The 15449-nt window shown below is 37.7% G+C and overlaps 1 protein-coding gene across 1 annotated transcript in view; it reads left to right on the top strand.

Moving 5' to 3' along the window:
- The window catches only part of BAZ1A (bromodomain adjacent to zinc finger domain 1A), a 100098-nt gene that overhangs the window by 34172 nt on the left and 50477 nt on the right, over positions 1 to 15449 (top strand). Inside the window, exons 4-6 of the mRNA XM_082618151.1 lie at positions 3676 to 3819; positions 6348 to 6449; positions 13441 to 13528. Coding sequence (XP_082474277.1) covers positions 3676 to 3819; positions 6348 to 6449; positions 13441 to 13528 — 334 coding nt within the window. The remainder of the gene's footprint in view (positions 1 to 3675; positions 3820 to 6347; positions 6450 to 13440; positions 13529 to 15449) is intronic.

Below are 15449 nucleotides of genomic sequence, written 5' to 3'. Positions count from 1 at the left end.
CCATCACTACTATTTCAAGAACTTTTTCATCATCCCAAACAGAAACTCTGTACCCATTAAGCAATAACTCCCCATTTCTCCCTCCTTCCTGCCCCTGGTAACCTTTATTCTACTTTACGTCTCCATGTATTTGCCTATTCTAGATACTTCATGTAAGTGGATTCATACAATATTTGTTTTTTTGTGTGTTTGGCTTATTTCACTGAGCATAATGTTTTCAAGGTTCATCTGTGTTTTAACATGTATCAGAATTTCATCCCTTTTTATGGTTGAATACTATTCCATTGTATGTGTATATACCACATTTGTTAGTCTATTCATTTGTTGATAGATACTTGAGTTGTTTCTGCGTTTTGGCTATTGTGAATAATGTCATTATGAACATTGGTGTACAGGTGTCTGTTGAGTTCCTATTTTCAGTTCTTTTGGGTATATACATAGAAGGGGAATTGCTGAGTCATATGATAATTGTGTGTTTAATTTTTTTAGGAACTGCCATATTGTTTTCCACACACAGCAGCTGCACCATTTTACATCCCCACCAGTAATGCATGAGGGTTCCAATATCTCTATATCCTCCCCAACACTCTTTATTTTCCATATATATATATATATATATATATATTTGTGTGTGTGTGTGTGTGTGGGCCTCTCACTGTTGTGGCCTCTCCCGTTGTGGAGCACAGGCTCCGGATGCGCAGGCTCAGCGGCCATGGCTCATGGGCCCAGCCACTCCGCGGCATGTGGGATACTCCCGGACTGGGGCACGAACCCGTGTCCCCTGCATCGGCAGGCGGACTCTCAACCACTGCGCCACCAGGGAAGCCCCATATTTTTTAATAATAGCCATCTTAGTGGGTATGAAATGGTATTTCATTGCAGTTTTGATTTTGCATTCCCTTTATGATTTAATGACGCTGAGCATTTTTTTTCATGTGCTTATTGTCATTTGTATCCTTTTTGGAGAAGTGTCTATTTAGGTTCTTTGCCCATTTTTGAATTGGATTTTTTTCTCTTTTTTTTTGAGTTTGAAGAGTTCTTTATATTTGTTGCCATATCTTTGTCTGGTTTGTATATCAGGGTAATGTTGGCCTTATGAGTTAAGAACTGTTCTCTCCTTTTCAATCTTTTGGAAGATTTTAAGAAAAATTGGTATTAATTCTTTAGAAGTTTGGTAGAACTCACCAATGAAGCCATCTGGTCCTGGGCTTTTCTTTGTTGGGATATTTTTGATTACTGATTCAACCCTCTTAATAGTTACAGATCCATTTAGATTTTCTATTTCTTCTTGAGTCAATTTGTGTGTTTCTAAGAATTTGTCCATTTCATCTAGGTTATCCAGTTTGTCAGCATATAGTTGTCTGTGGTATTCTCTTATAATCTTTTCCAACTTTACTTCTGGTTTTAGTAATTTGAGCCTTTTCTCTCTTTTCTCAACTCTTTTTTTAGGAGCAAATTATTCAGGAGTCATATATGATACTTTTTTATTAATTAATTTATTTATTTTTGGCTGCATTGGGTCTTCGTTGCTGCACGCGGGCTTACTCTAGTTGCAGCGAGCGGGGGCTTCTCTTTGTTGCGGTGCGCGGGCTTCTCATTGCGGTGGCTTCTCTTTGTTGCAGAGCATGGGCTCTAGAGCGCAGGCTCAGCAGTTGTGGCACACAGGCTTTGTTGCTCTGTGGCATGTGGGACCTTCCTGGACCAGGGCTCGAACCCGTGTCCCCTGCATTGGCAGGCAGATTCTTAACCACTGCGTCACCAGGGAAGTCCCCATATATGATACTTTTAATTGGATGTTTATAAGTCTCAGAGTGAGAGGAAGTGAGTTGAGGGGGGAAGATAAGATACTTTGAGAGTTTTAGATTCACCCACATAGTCTACATTTTGTTGATTCTTAAACCTCAGGGTGCTGTGGAACCAGTTAGTTTCTTCTATTTGTGTATGGTGCAAAGTTCCTAGCAGGAAATCCATGGTCCTGATTTTCTCTGTGCCTAATAGCAATATTAGACTTTGTTGGGGATACTAAAGATGTTCTCCTAAAGGAGAATATAAGCAAGCATACGCTAAAATGTACACTAATGAAAATAAGTGTAATTACCTTGTAAAAATCCACCAGCTTTCCAAAATGAATCAGCTCTAAATATACTGTTTGTCTTTCTGGAATTGTATGATTCTGTTTTGGCTGTAAGTGCAAAAATGTATTTTGAAAACATGTAGGCAAAAGGGCAAACTACTTGTAACCACTCGTCTACTTTCTGTCTCTATGGATTTCCCTATTCTGGATATTTCATATAAATGGAATCTTTTTTTTCTTTTTTAATTTTTAAAAATTTATTTATTGATCGATTTTTGGCTGCGTTGGGTCTTCGTTGCTGCGTACCAGCTTTCTCTAGTTGCGGTGAGCGGGGGGCTACTCTTCATCCTAGTGCATGGGCTTCTTTTTTTTTTTTAACATCTTTATTGGAGTATAATTGCTTTACAATGGTGTGTTAGTTTCTGCTTTATAACAAAGTGAATCAGTTATACATATACATATGTTCCCATATCTCTTCCCTCTTGCGTCTCCCTCCCTCCCACCCTCCCTATCCCACCCCTCTAGGTGGTCACAAACCACTGAACTGATCTCCCTGTGCTATGCAGCTGCTTCCCACTAGCTATCTATTTTACGTTTGGTAGTGTATATATGTCCATGCCACTCTCTCACTTTGTCACAGCATGGGCTTCTTATTGCTGTGGCTTCTCTTGTTGCGGAGCACGGGCTCTAGGCGCGTGGGCTTCAGTAGTTGCAGCATGCAGGCTCAGTAGTTGTGGCTCACGGGCTCTAGAGCTCAGGCTTGGTAGTTGTGGCACAGGGGCTTAGTTGCTCCACGGCATGTGGAATCTTCCTGGACCAGGGATCGAACCCATGTCCCCTGCATTGGCTGGCGGATTCTTAACCACTGCACCACCAGGGAAGTCCCTGGAGTCATATATTATATGGCCTTTTCCATCTGGTTTCTTTAATTTACCATAATGTTTTAAAGGTTCATCCATACTATAGAGTGCATCAGTATTTCATTCCTGTTTTTTTGCTGAATAATGTTCCATTGTATGGCTATAGCAAATCTAAATTACTTATCAATTGAAAATTGGCACAGTAAAAATGAGATTGAGAAATATTTCGGTTGTGGTGAGTGAGTCTGAAATTGCAGCCTATAAAATCCAGATACAGCAGGCAGAGGTAAGGGAAGCCAAAATAGGGTAGAGTTAATGAATAGGAAGCTTTCCAGAGATCAGAAATCACAATATAAGTTACAAAGAGAATAAAAAAGGTTATGATCAGGAGAATTTCAGAATTTAAAATATTGAATGCTTTGAAAAACTCTTGTAAGACCTAATCTGTATAATGAGATATTATGCCAGTACTTGATTTTCTAAACAGTAACTTTAGTGATGAATATACTTGCTAAGAATTGTGATAAATTGACTTTTAAAATAGTCTTGTATTGTGTTAAATTGTAGCTAACCTTTACTTAAATTGGATGTTACAGATTTTCTCTTTTATTAAATTGGTTATAGTAATCAGCCATAGTTTCTACAAAATTGCTTTTCATTTGTTTAAAATAGATTGCTCTGAAATGTTTGATTATAAAATATCAAATGACTTGCAGTTTTAAATGTATCATTTTCTTTCAGGTTACAATGTAGGATTTTGGAAGTCCTCCCTCCATCACACCAAAATGGTTTTGCTAATGGACATGTCAGCAAGATAGATGGAGAAACTATTGTCATCAGTGATAGTGATGATTCAGAAACACAAAACAATTCTTTTCAAAATGGGTAAGTGATTTTTAATAATTTTTAAAATGTATGAATTCCCTGGCTGTCCATGCTTTCACTGCTAAAGGCCCGGGTTCAGCCCCTGGTTGGGGAACTGATATCCCACAAGCCATGTGGCACAGCCTAAATAAATAAGTATGTATATATGAATGTATGTATGTATTTATTTAAGTGAGTATGTATGTATGTCAGATTGGGTACTGATATCCCATTGAAATAATTTTTTCTCTTCCTTTCTAGTCATACACTGGTATACTATGCATCTAAACAATATGGTTCAACAACACCTTAGAATTTGCAAAAACTGAAACTTACCTAGTTAATTCTAGTCAGCTGCTCAAGAACAATTGAAGCTCACTTCATTCAGTTATACATTCCACTTTTGTTTACCTGGGAAAATTCATTCTGTCCTTTATTATTCACTTTATGGTGCATATAGTAAAGAAACTCTGTAAGTCTCTGAGATTTAGTCAGTTGACAGCTTTGGTCAGCTGAGTGCTCTTGGAGAAAAATCATATAAATCCATATAGATTGGCACTGTCTGCAGTGTGTGTACTGTATTTATATCACTTTGACTGTATCTTACTTTCATTACCCAATTGCCCAGTGCTTCTCTTTATCATCCTTTCATATCATTTTCTTCTCTATAACCCCCACTTATATCCCCTTTACATATAGGATTGCATTCACAGAGGCAGCTTTTCCAGAATCTAACCACTCCTCTCTACTGCCACCACTACCCTCTTAGTCTGTACTGCCAACATTTTTCTCACTTAGTTTTATTGCATTAGCTTTCTAACTGGTATCCCTGTTTGCACTCTGTTCCCCTTATCCCAGCCAGAATGATCCTTCTGAAGTGTAAATTAAATCATTATCACCCGATTATTCAGAATCCTCCAGTGTCTTTTTTCTTTTTAAATTAATTAATTTATTTTTGGTTGTGTTGGGTCTTCGTTGCTGCGTGAGGGCTTTCTCTAGTTGCAGCGAGCGGGGACCGCTCTTTGTTGCGGTGTGCGGACTCCTCATTGTGGTGGCCGCTCTAGTTGCGGAGCATGGGCTCTAGGCGCGCAAGCCTCAGTAGTCACAGCACTTGAGCTCAGTAGTTGTGGCGTGCAGGCTCTGTAGTTGTGGCACACGGGCTTAGTTGCTCTGAGGCATGTGAGATCTTCCCGAACTAGGGATCAAACCCATGTCCCCTGCACTGGCAGGTGGATTCCCAACCACTGCACCACCAGGGAAGTCCCTCCTCTGGTGTCTTTACTCAAAGTAAAATTGAAAGCCCTTAAGGATAACCTGTAGTCTGGCCCTGCTGCTGCCTCTCTGACTGAACCTTCCTCTTTTTCTCTCTGTTTATTCTGCTTCTTGTGCAAACCATGCATGCTTCCCCCTCAGGACCTTTATACACTCTTTTCTCTCTTCCTTTAAAAACTCATTTCCCCAAGAGTTTTTTCGTGGGTTGCTCCCTCATTTTTTTCAGATCTCTGCTTAAATGTCAACTTCCTGGAAGGCCTACCTGGTCACTTTATCAGGGATCATCACCCTATATGAAATAGAGACCTTTCACTCTGCACTCTATTCCCTTCATAGCACTTACCACCTACCCTGTTGTCTATTTTGTTTGTCTCCCCACTGTATTTCTGTTTTGTTCACCAGTGAATCCTTATTCTTTAGTATTTGGCACATTGTAGGCTCTTAACTATTTAGTGAATGGATGGATGAATGAATGAATGAATATACCCTCAAAAGAGAAGAAAAAATGAGAAATTGGTAGGGGTGGGAATTAAATGTGTAGCCTCTTTGCTAGTTCTTGAAACAGGGTAAACTACATTATCTCCACCTTTGCTCTTGGATTACGTAGCTAAAAAAGGTTTAAAAGTAAATCCAAGAGCTGTTTATAAATTTATCTAACCTAAATTGGATAGTCTGCTTATTCATCTGGAGTTAATTTCTTCTCCCAAGGAAAATTTATTGAATGAGTAAAGTACCTACCTAACATAAAATAGTGCTTTGTGCTATTTTGGCTAATAAAATAGTGAGGCATATCAGTAACTTATAAAATCATAATTAAAATTAAAATGCATTAGATTCTGTTATCGTATATCCTTAGAAACTAGATTTCATATAAAATATCATGTTTCCAAACAAGTTTTTTAAATTTTTTATTTATTTTTGGCTGCGTTGGGTCTCTGTTGCTGCATGCAGGCTTCCTCTAGTTGCAGGGCTACTCCTTGTTGCGGTGAGTGGGCTTCTCATTATAGTGGCTTCTCTTGTTGCAGAGCATGGGCTCTAGGCACGTGGGCTTCAGTAATTGCAGCGCGTGGGCTCAGTAGTAGCAGTGCATGGGCTCCAGGACACAGGCTCAGTAGTTGTGGCACACGGGCTTAGTTGCTCTGCGGCATGTGGGATCTTCCTGGACTAGGGATCGAACCCGTGTCCCCTGCATTGGCAGGTGGATTCTTAACCACTGCGCCACCAGGGAAGTCCCCCAAACAAATTATTAACTTATTTTTTGTCTTTGCTCTTTTTAGGAAGAAGAAAGATACAATTGATCCCTTATTATTCAAGTACAAGGTACAACCCACTAAAAAAGAATTGCATGAGTGTGCTATTGTTAAAGCAACACAAATCAGGTAAAATTCCATATCTTCTGTATGGTAGTTTAAAGTAGAATAATTATGTTCAGTTAAGGAGATTTGATGTGGAACAAATGGGTAGTAGCGAGTGATTGCTTCCCTTTTTAAAATACATGTATATTTATATGCTCATAGACTGATAATGTGATTCCTAATGAACCATGAGCCCTTCGTCTAGTTTAGTAACTAACTCCAAATAGTCTTCACATCTAAAAAATTAAGAAGGATTCTATTTATGAAGCACTTCTCATGAGAGAACTCAGTTTTCAAAGCTGAGAAACCTGGTGCTTAGAAATACGTCACATTTGTAATATTATGTTCATTAGACACAAACATCTGATCAGTCTCTTCCCATTTCTAAGGAAGTTAAATAATAAAAAATGAGTATGTTTAAAAATTCCTGTTTGTGACCTAATCAAAAGATAGGGGTAGTCATGAAACAACCTAAATGTCCTTTGACAGATGAATGGATAAAGCAGATGTGGTATATATATATACAATGGAATACTGCTCAGCCATATAAAAGAATGAAACAATGCCATTTGCAGCAACATGGATGGACCTAGAAATTATCATACTAAGTGAATTGTCAGACAGAGAAAGACAAATATCATGTGATATCTCTTATATGTGGAATCTAAAATATGACACAAATGAACTTGTCTACAAAACAAAAAGACTCAGACATAGAGAACAGACTTGTGGTTGCAAAGGGGGAGGGGGATGGGGGAGGGATGGATTGAGAGTTTGAGATAAGTAGATGCTTTGCATTCTATACATCTATTATGTATAGAATGGATAAACAACAAGGTCCTACTGTATAGCACAGGGAACTATATTCAATATCCTGTGGTAAACCATAATGGAAAAGAATATGAAAAAGAATATATATATATGTATAACCAGATCACTTTGCTGTACAGCAGAAATTAATACAATGTTGTATATCAACTATACTTCAATAAAATTTAAAAAATAAAAAAATAAAAAGAGAAAGAGAGGTACTGAATGGTTAATATTTAAAAGAACTGGCTCTAGGTTACATTGATATATTTTAGGAAAATCCCTGTTGTTGCCTGTTGAGGTTAGTCTCTTAGTCACCTGAAAGTAAGTAGTTGACATCATCAGCCAACTATCAACTTGCCACCTAGGAATCAGTCTTGCATTTTGTTTTATGTAAAATAATTTTACTTATTCTCTCATCCCTCTTGCCCCCCCACCACCCATATACTCATGAGTCCAAAGAAAAGTGATAACAATATTATAAATATTGAGTGGATCCTGTGTCAGGTATATTACTTTCTATAAACTGTATGGGTCTGTGCAGTTTTTTGTTTGTTTTTGGGGCCTATCATTAATGTAAGATCTCTGGAGCATTCTCCACTTTACTGTATATTGAAAAATAGCATTTCCAAGATAATGCTCATGAATTATTCAAACTTTTAAATTTATTCAGTTTATGGGCTAATGAATAGCATAGTTGAGACAACCAATGTTTTGCTTATTCATTGTTGAGCTTTTTCATTTTTTTTTTTTTGGTTTTAGTTCAAGATATGTTTTTTATGTAATGTAATCCCCTATTTAATATTTTTCACTTTTCTATTTACTTTTTGACTTATACTGTAAATATAATTCTGCTAGATCTTGGTTACAGTTGTATTAACTCATTTTCTTCTTAATTGGTGATGCAAAGAATTATAAGGTGGAAAGTTATACTTGAAAATAGAAGACTTAAATGACTTGCAGCTCTTTGTTAGCACCAAAAGATAATACTGTTCCATAGATGCAAAACTCCTCAACAAAATACTAGCAAACAGGGCCTCCCTGGTGGCGCAGTGGTTGAGAGTCCGCCTGCCGATGCAGGGGATACGGGTTCGTGCCCCGGTCTGGGAGGATCCCATATGCCGCGGAGCGGCTGGGCCCGTGAGCCATGGCCGCTGGGCCTGCGCATCCGGAGCCTGTGCTCCGCAATGGGAGAGGCCACAGCAGTGAGAGGCCCGCATACCGCAAAAAAAAAAAAAAAAAAAAAAAAAAAAAAGAAAAAAAAAATACTAGCAAACAGAATCCAACAGCACGTTAAAAGGATCATACACCATGATCAAGTGGGGTTTATCCCAGGAATGCAAGGATTCTTCAGTATATGCAAATCAATCAATGTGATACACCATATTAACAAATCGAAGGAGAAAAACCATATGATCATCTCAATAGATGCAGAGAAAGCTTTCAACAAAATTCAACACCCATTTATGAAAAAAAACCCTCCAGAAAGTAGGCATAGAGGGAACTTACCACAACGTAATAAAGGCCATATATGACAAACCCACAGGCAACATCGTCCTCAATGGTGAAAAACTGAAACCATTTCCACTAAGATCAGGAACAAGACAAGGTTGCCTGCTCTCACCACTGTTATTCAACATAGTTTTGGAAGTTTTAGCCACAGCAGTCAGAGAAGAAAAACAAATAAAAGGAATCCAAATCGGAAAAGAAGAAGTAAAGCCATCACTGTTCACAGATGACATGATACCATACATAGAGAATCCTAAAGATGCTACCAGAAAACTACTAGAGCTAATCAATGAATTTGGTAAAGTAGCAGGATACAAAATTCATGCACAGAAATCTCTTGTATTCCTACACACTAATGATGAAAAATCTGAAAATGAAATTAAGAAAGCACTCCCATTTACCATTGCAACAAAAAGAATAAAATACCTAGAAATAAACCTACCTAAGGAGACAAAAGACCTGTACGCTGAAAATTATAAGGCACTGATGAAAGAAATTAAAGATGATACAAATAGATGGAGAGATAGACCATGTTCTAGGATTGGAAGAATCAACATTGTGAAAATGAGTACACTGCCCAAAGCAATCTACAGATTCAATGCAATCCCTATCAAACTACCACTGGCATTTTTCACAGAACTAGAACAAAAAATTTCACAATTTGTATGGAAACACAAAAGACCCTGAATAGCCAAAGCAATCGACAGATTCAGTGCAATCCCTATCAAACTACCACTGGCATTTTTCACAGAACTAGAACAAAAAATTTCACAATTTGTATGGAAACACAAAAGACCCTGAATAGCCAAAGCAATCTTGAGAAAGAAAAATGGAGCTGGAGAAATCAGGCTCCCGGACTTCAGACTATACTACAAAGCTACAGTAATCAAGACTGTATGGTACTGGCACAAAAACAGAAATATAGATCAATGGAACAGGATAGAAAACCCAGAGATAAACCCATGCACATATGATCACCTTATCTTTGATAAAGGAGGCAAGGATATACAATGGAGAAAAGACAGCCTCTTCAATAAGTGGTGCTGGGAAAACTGGACAGCTACATGGAAAAGAATGAAATTAGAACACTCCCTAACACCATACACAAAAATAAACTCAAAATGGATTAAATACCTAATGTAAGGGCAGACACTATCAAACCCTTGGAGGAAAACATAGGCAGAACACTCTATGACATAAATCACAGCAAGACCCTTTTTGACCCACCTCCTAGAAAAACGGAAGTAAAACCAAAAATAAACAAATGGGACCTAATGAAACTTAAAAGCTTTTGCACAGCAAAGGAAACTATAAACAAGATGAAAAGACAAGCCTCAGAATGGGAGAAAATATTTTCAAATGAAGCAACTGACAAAGGATTAATCTCCAAAATTTATAAGCAGCTCATGCAGCTCAATATCAAAAAAACAAACAACCCAATCCAAAAATGGGCAGAAGACCTAAATAGACATTTCTCCAAAGAAGATATACAGATTGCCAACAAACACATGAAAGAATGCTCAACATCATTAATCATTAGAGAAATGCAAGTCAAAACTACAATGTGATATCATCTCACACCAGTCAGAATGGCCATCATCAAAAAATCTACAAATAATAAATGCTGGAGAGGGCATGGAGAAAAGGGAACCCTCTTGCACTGTTGGTAGGAATGTAAATTGATACAGCCACTATGGAGAACAGTATGGAGGTTCCTTAAAAAACTAAAAATAGAACCACCATACAACCCAGCAATCCCACTACTGGGCATATACCCTGAGAAAACCATAATTCAAAAAGAGTCAGGTGCCACAATGCTCATTGCAGTTGTATTTACAATAGCCAGGACATGGAAGCAACCTAAGTGTCCGTCAACAGATGAATGGATAAAGAAGATGTGGCACATATATACTATGGAATATTACTCAGCCATAAAAAGAAATGAAATTGAGTTATTTGTAGCGAGGTGGATGGCCCTAGAGTCTGTCATACAGAGTGAAGTAAGTCAGAAAGAGAAAAACAAACACCGTATGCTAACACATACATATGAAATCTAAAAGAAAAAAAAATGGTCATGAAGAACCTAGGGGCAAGACGGGAATAAAGATGCAGACCTACTAGAGAATGGACTCGAGGACACGGTGAGGGGGAAGAGTAAGCTGGGACAAAGTGAGAGAGTGGTAGTGTATATATGGACATATATACACTACCAAATGTAAAATGGGTAGCTAGTGGGAAGCAGTCGCATAGCACAGGGAGATCAGCTTGGTGCTTTGTGACCAGCTAGAAGGGTGGGGTAGGGAGGAAGACACAAGAGGGAAGAGATATGGGGATATATGTATATATATAACTGATTCACTTTGTTATAAAGCAGAAACTAACACAACCATTGTAAAGCAATTATACTCCAATAAAAACGTTAAAAAAAAAAAGAGGTAGAGGGGAACCTTCAGAGACAGATCAACCCATCATAATATGCAGACCTTATTTGGATCTTGCTTCAAATATACTAACTGCAAATGAAGCAAAACAACTAAATCTGAACATTGAAAGGACATTTGATGATATTAAGGAATTATTGTTACTAATTGATAATATTTTACAAAATGCTTTGGTGGTTATGTTTTTTAAAGAGCTACTCTCTTTTAAAGATACATACTGAAAAACTTACAGATGAAATAATATGTCTGGAATATGCTTCACATAATACAGAAAAGAGGAAGTATTTGAGTTGTTGATGCAAAAAAAATGATAATACTGTTCCTATAATAAAGAGATGTTAATATTCCTGTAAGGAAGACTTGATATGATAGAGTTGCTCTGACAAGGAGAACTTTCTGCAGTGATAGAAAGGTTATATGTGTGCTGTCCAGTATGGTGGAAATGTGGCTAGTAATAGTGAGGAACTGAAGTTTTAATTTTAATTTCATTTATTAAAAAAAAAAACAACAACAACAGGGACTTTCCCTGGTGTTCCAGCGGCTAAAACTTCACTTTCCAATGCAGGGGGCGTGGGTTCAATCCCTGGTCCAGGAGCTAAGATTCCACAAGCCTCTTGTCCAAAAAACCAAAAATATAAAACAGAAGCAATATAGTAACAAATTCAGTAAAGACTTCAAAAACGGTCCACATCAAAAAAGTCTTAAAAAAATATGTATGGCTAATACGTGCCAGGTAGGACAATACATTTCTTGAGGACTAGTATATTTAGTCAATAGTCAAAACATAATTACCTTCTCAGATACTGTATGGTGCTGAGATCCTTTTTCAGATCCTTTTATTTGTATAGTCCTTCCCGTAGTTTAGGAAAAGAATATATATTTGGGGGAGGGCTACTACTTAAAAACTCCTATTTGTTTGTTTACTCATAGAAGCTTTTAACTTGGTTTTTTCTTGAAAGGAATACTTTAAATTCAGTTGAAACATTTGCTTTCTTTCCAGAACCTTTCCAGAAATACTTGTGTGCTATTTTTTTGTTCTGCTCTGTGTGTGGTGGTGGTGCTGGTTTTTAATTTGGGAGCAAGGGAAAATGAAAAATAGTGTATTTTTAGAATCATAATAACTCTAACTCTCTTTAATTTTAATCCCATGAATTTGTTGGCTGCCATATGTTTAAATACAGAATATTTTAGAATTTGATAAAATCCCATGTTCAGTTCTATTCACAATATCCTTTTGAATGTTGATTTACATAGTATTATGTGATAATATCTGGTAGTCTACGAATTTTAATTATGTTAAGAATTTTAATGGTGATACTTGTAGGAATGATCATCTAATTTTATAAAATTTGGTTTACTCTGTGGTATATTTTCCTTGAGGTTTATTTGATTTCTAAGTGGTTCCTAAGCAACAACTGCACATGCTGGTTTTTTTGTTTTTTTTTTAAAGGTCAAGGTGCTATGGCGGGGGGTGGGGGAAGGAAAGGTTTTTTTTAAATTAATTAATTTATTTATTTATTTTTGTCTGTGTTGGGTCTTCGTTTCTGCGCAAGGGCTTTCTCTGGTTGTGGCGAGCGGGGGCCACTCTTCATCGCGGTGCACGGGCCTCTCACTGTCGCGGCCTCTCGTTGCGGAGCACAGGCTGCAGACGCACAGGCTCAGTAGTTGTGGCACACGGGTTTAGTTGCTCCGCGGCACGTGGGATCTTCCCAGACCAGGGCTCGAACCCGTGTCCCCTGCATTGGCAGGCAGATTCTCAACCACTGCGCCACCAGGGAAGCCCCATATGCTGTTTTTTTTTTTTTTTTTTTTTTTGTTTGTTTGCGGTACGTGGGCCTCTCACTGTTGTGGCCTCTCCCGTTGTGGAGCACAGGCTCCGGACGCACAGGCTCAGCGGCCATGGCTCACGGGCCCAGCCGCTCTGCGGCATGTGGGATCCTCCCGGACCGGGGCACGAACCCATGTCCCCTGCATCGGCAGGCGGACTCTCAACCACTGCGCCACCAGGGAAGCCCCATATGCTGTTTTTGTAATGGACTTTTATGGTAGATCCACTCAGGCTGATTTTATAACATTCTACATAAATACTTCTATATGAAGTTTCTCGTAACTTCTACATAACTACTATTGGAAAATGAAATTTCTTCTTTTCCTAGACTTGAAATTGAGGTTATGCATTCAAAAGAGATGATGGAGTTCAGATTGAATTCTTTTATACTAACACTTTCTTCTTTCTCCTCCTTTTCCCCTTGTAGCCGGAGAAAACACCTATTTTCTCGTGATAAACTAAAGCTTTTTCTGAAGCAACACTGTGAACCACAAGATGGAATCATTAAAATTAAGGTAATCAGAACAGTGATATTATTTGTTGGAAAGAAGGGGAAAAAAGAGAAAAATGAGCGGTGTTATAAAGTTGTAACATTGCAGAAATGTTACTCCAAATTTGGTTGAAAATAGCTCTCTTTTTATCTGGAGCCAGTTTTAGTAATTTTCATTGGATTAAATACTGTTTTTTGCAATTGCTAGAATTGCTAAGTGGGTCAGGTACTTCCACTTTTTTCCGTGTATAAAAACGATCAACTGGGGCTTCCCTGGTGGCGCAGTGGTTGAGAGTCCGCTTGCCGATGCAGGGGACACGGGTTCGTGCCCCGGTCTGGGAAGATCCCACATGCTGTGGAGAGGCTGGGCCCGTGAGCCATGGCCGCTGAGCCTGCAGGTCCGGAGCCTGTGCTCTGCAACGGGAGAGGCCACAACAGTGAGAGGCCCACGTACCGGAAAAAAAAAAAAAAAAAAAAAAAGATCAACCAAGACAGATGAGAATAGAGGGAAAACTTGGAGAAAGAAAAGTTATGGGGAGAATTCCCTGGTGGTCCAGTGGTTAGGACTCCACCTTTCCACTGCACGGAGCGTGGATTCAATCCCTGGTTGGGGAACTAAGATCCCGCAAGCCACGTGGCTAAAAAAAAAAAAAAGTTATGCTTGTAGGGCAACTAGTGCTTTCCAATAGTGTAGTACTGACTGACTCACAAAAACAGATTCAAAGAACAGTGCTAAAATAGATCCTACTAGATAGGAGAACAATATATATATAATAAAAAGAATCTCAGAGACCAATACTAAGCAGATAGATTATATTTTATTCATAACCATTCAGAAGGAAAAAATCAAGTTTAGAAACCTCACATTGTATACTAAATAAAAAGTTAAATGGTGAAACTAAAACTGATTTTTTTTAAATGAGAAATATTTAACTCATACTGGGAGAGAGACACTAAGTAAAAAAGCAAAAGAATGGGTTAGAGAGATGTATGCATGTGTCAAAAATCAGCTACTGTATGCTTAAGATTTGTGCATTTCATCATATGTAAATGTTATATCAAAAGAAAAGATATGAAGTAAAAGAATAGATGAATTTACTCTATGTGAAAAGTAGCATTTCAAATCTAGAGACCAAGATAGATTATTTAATAAATAGAACTGGGACCCTTGGTTAACTATTTGAAAAAATAAAGTTGGGTCTAACTCCAAAAAAAAACAGGACATGAGATAACTCTTAATGTTATTTATGCTGAAGTACTTAGAAGGAGCAGTAGAAAAGAAGTACCAAAGATGAGACTGATTTGACAATATAAACTTATGTAGGTTTAAAAATGTCATGAATATATTTCAAGGGCAAGTGCTGGAGGAAAAATACTTTCAGTGAATACAGTGAGGAGCTCAAATCAATTATAAAACATAAGCACCCCATTAGAACAATAGACAGACATGATCAAACTTCACAGTGGATGAAGTATTAAAACTTGAAAACACATAAGATAGAATCATCTGAAAGATAATTTTTAAAATATTTGTCTTTGATAAGAGAACATAATTTAAGCATTCTGTCTATATAGTATTGAACAGGTAGCCATGTAGAATGATGCTTGCAAAAAGTTGATTTAGATACTTGTGATAAGTGGCTAGAACAGTGCCTGACACTTGATAGGCAGTCAGTGAATATGTGAATAGTTGCATATGTGTATCATAAATAGCCAGTTGGCTAATTCACCTAACTTTCTAAGATCTCTTACACATCAGTGAACAAAAACAACCTAATTAGGGAAAAAATATCAAAGGACATCAGCAGTTATTCACCAACGAAAACAAAGTCAGTAAACATGAAAAGAAATTCAACTTTACTTAATAAATATTGAAAGTTAAGGTGACAGTAAACATTTTTCTCTTAGAGTATAATGAAAGATGGTTAGTGGATATTCTAGTATAC

Source organism: Mesoplodon mirus, assembly GCF_964341445.2.
Source record: "Mesoplodon mirus genome assembly, chromosome: 4".
Lineage (NCBI taxonomy): Eukaryota > Metazoa > Chordata > Mammalia > Artiodactyla > Ziphiidae > Mesoplodon > Mesoplodon mirus.
The sequence above is the reverse complement of the archived record's forward strand: the minus strand, read 5'-3'. Positions and strand labels throughout refer to the sequence as shown.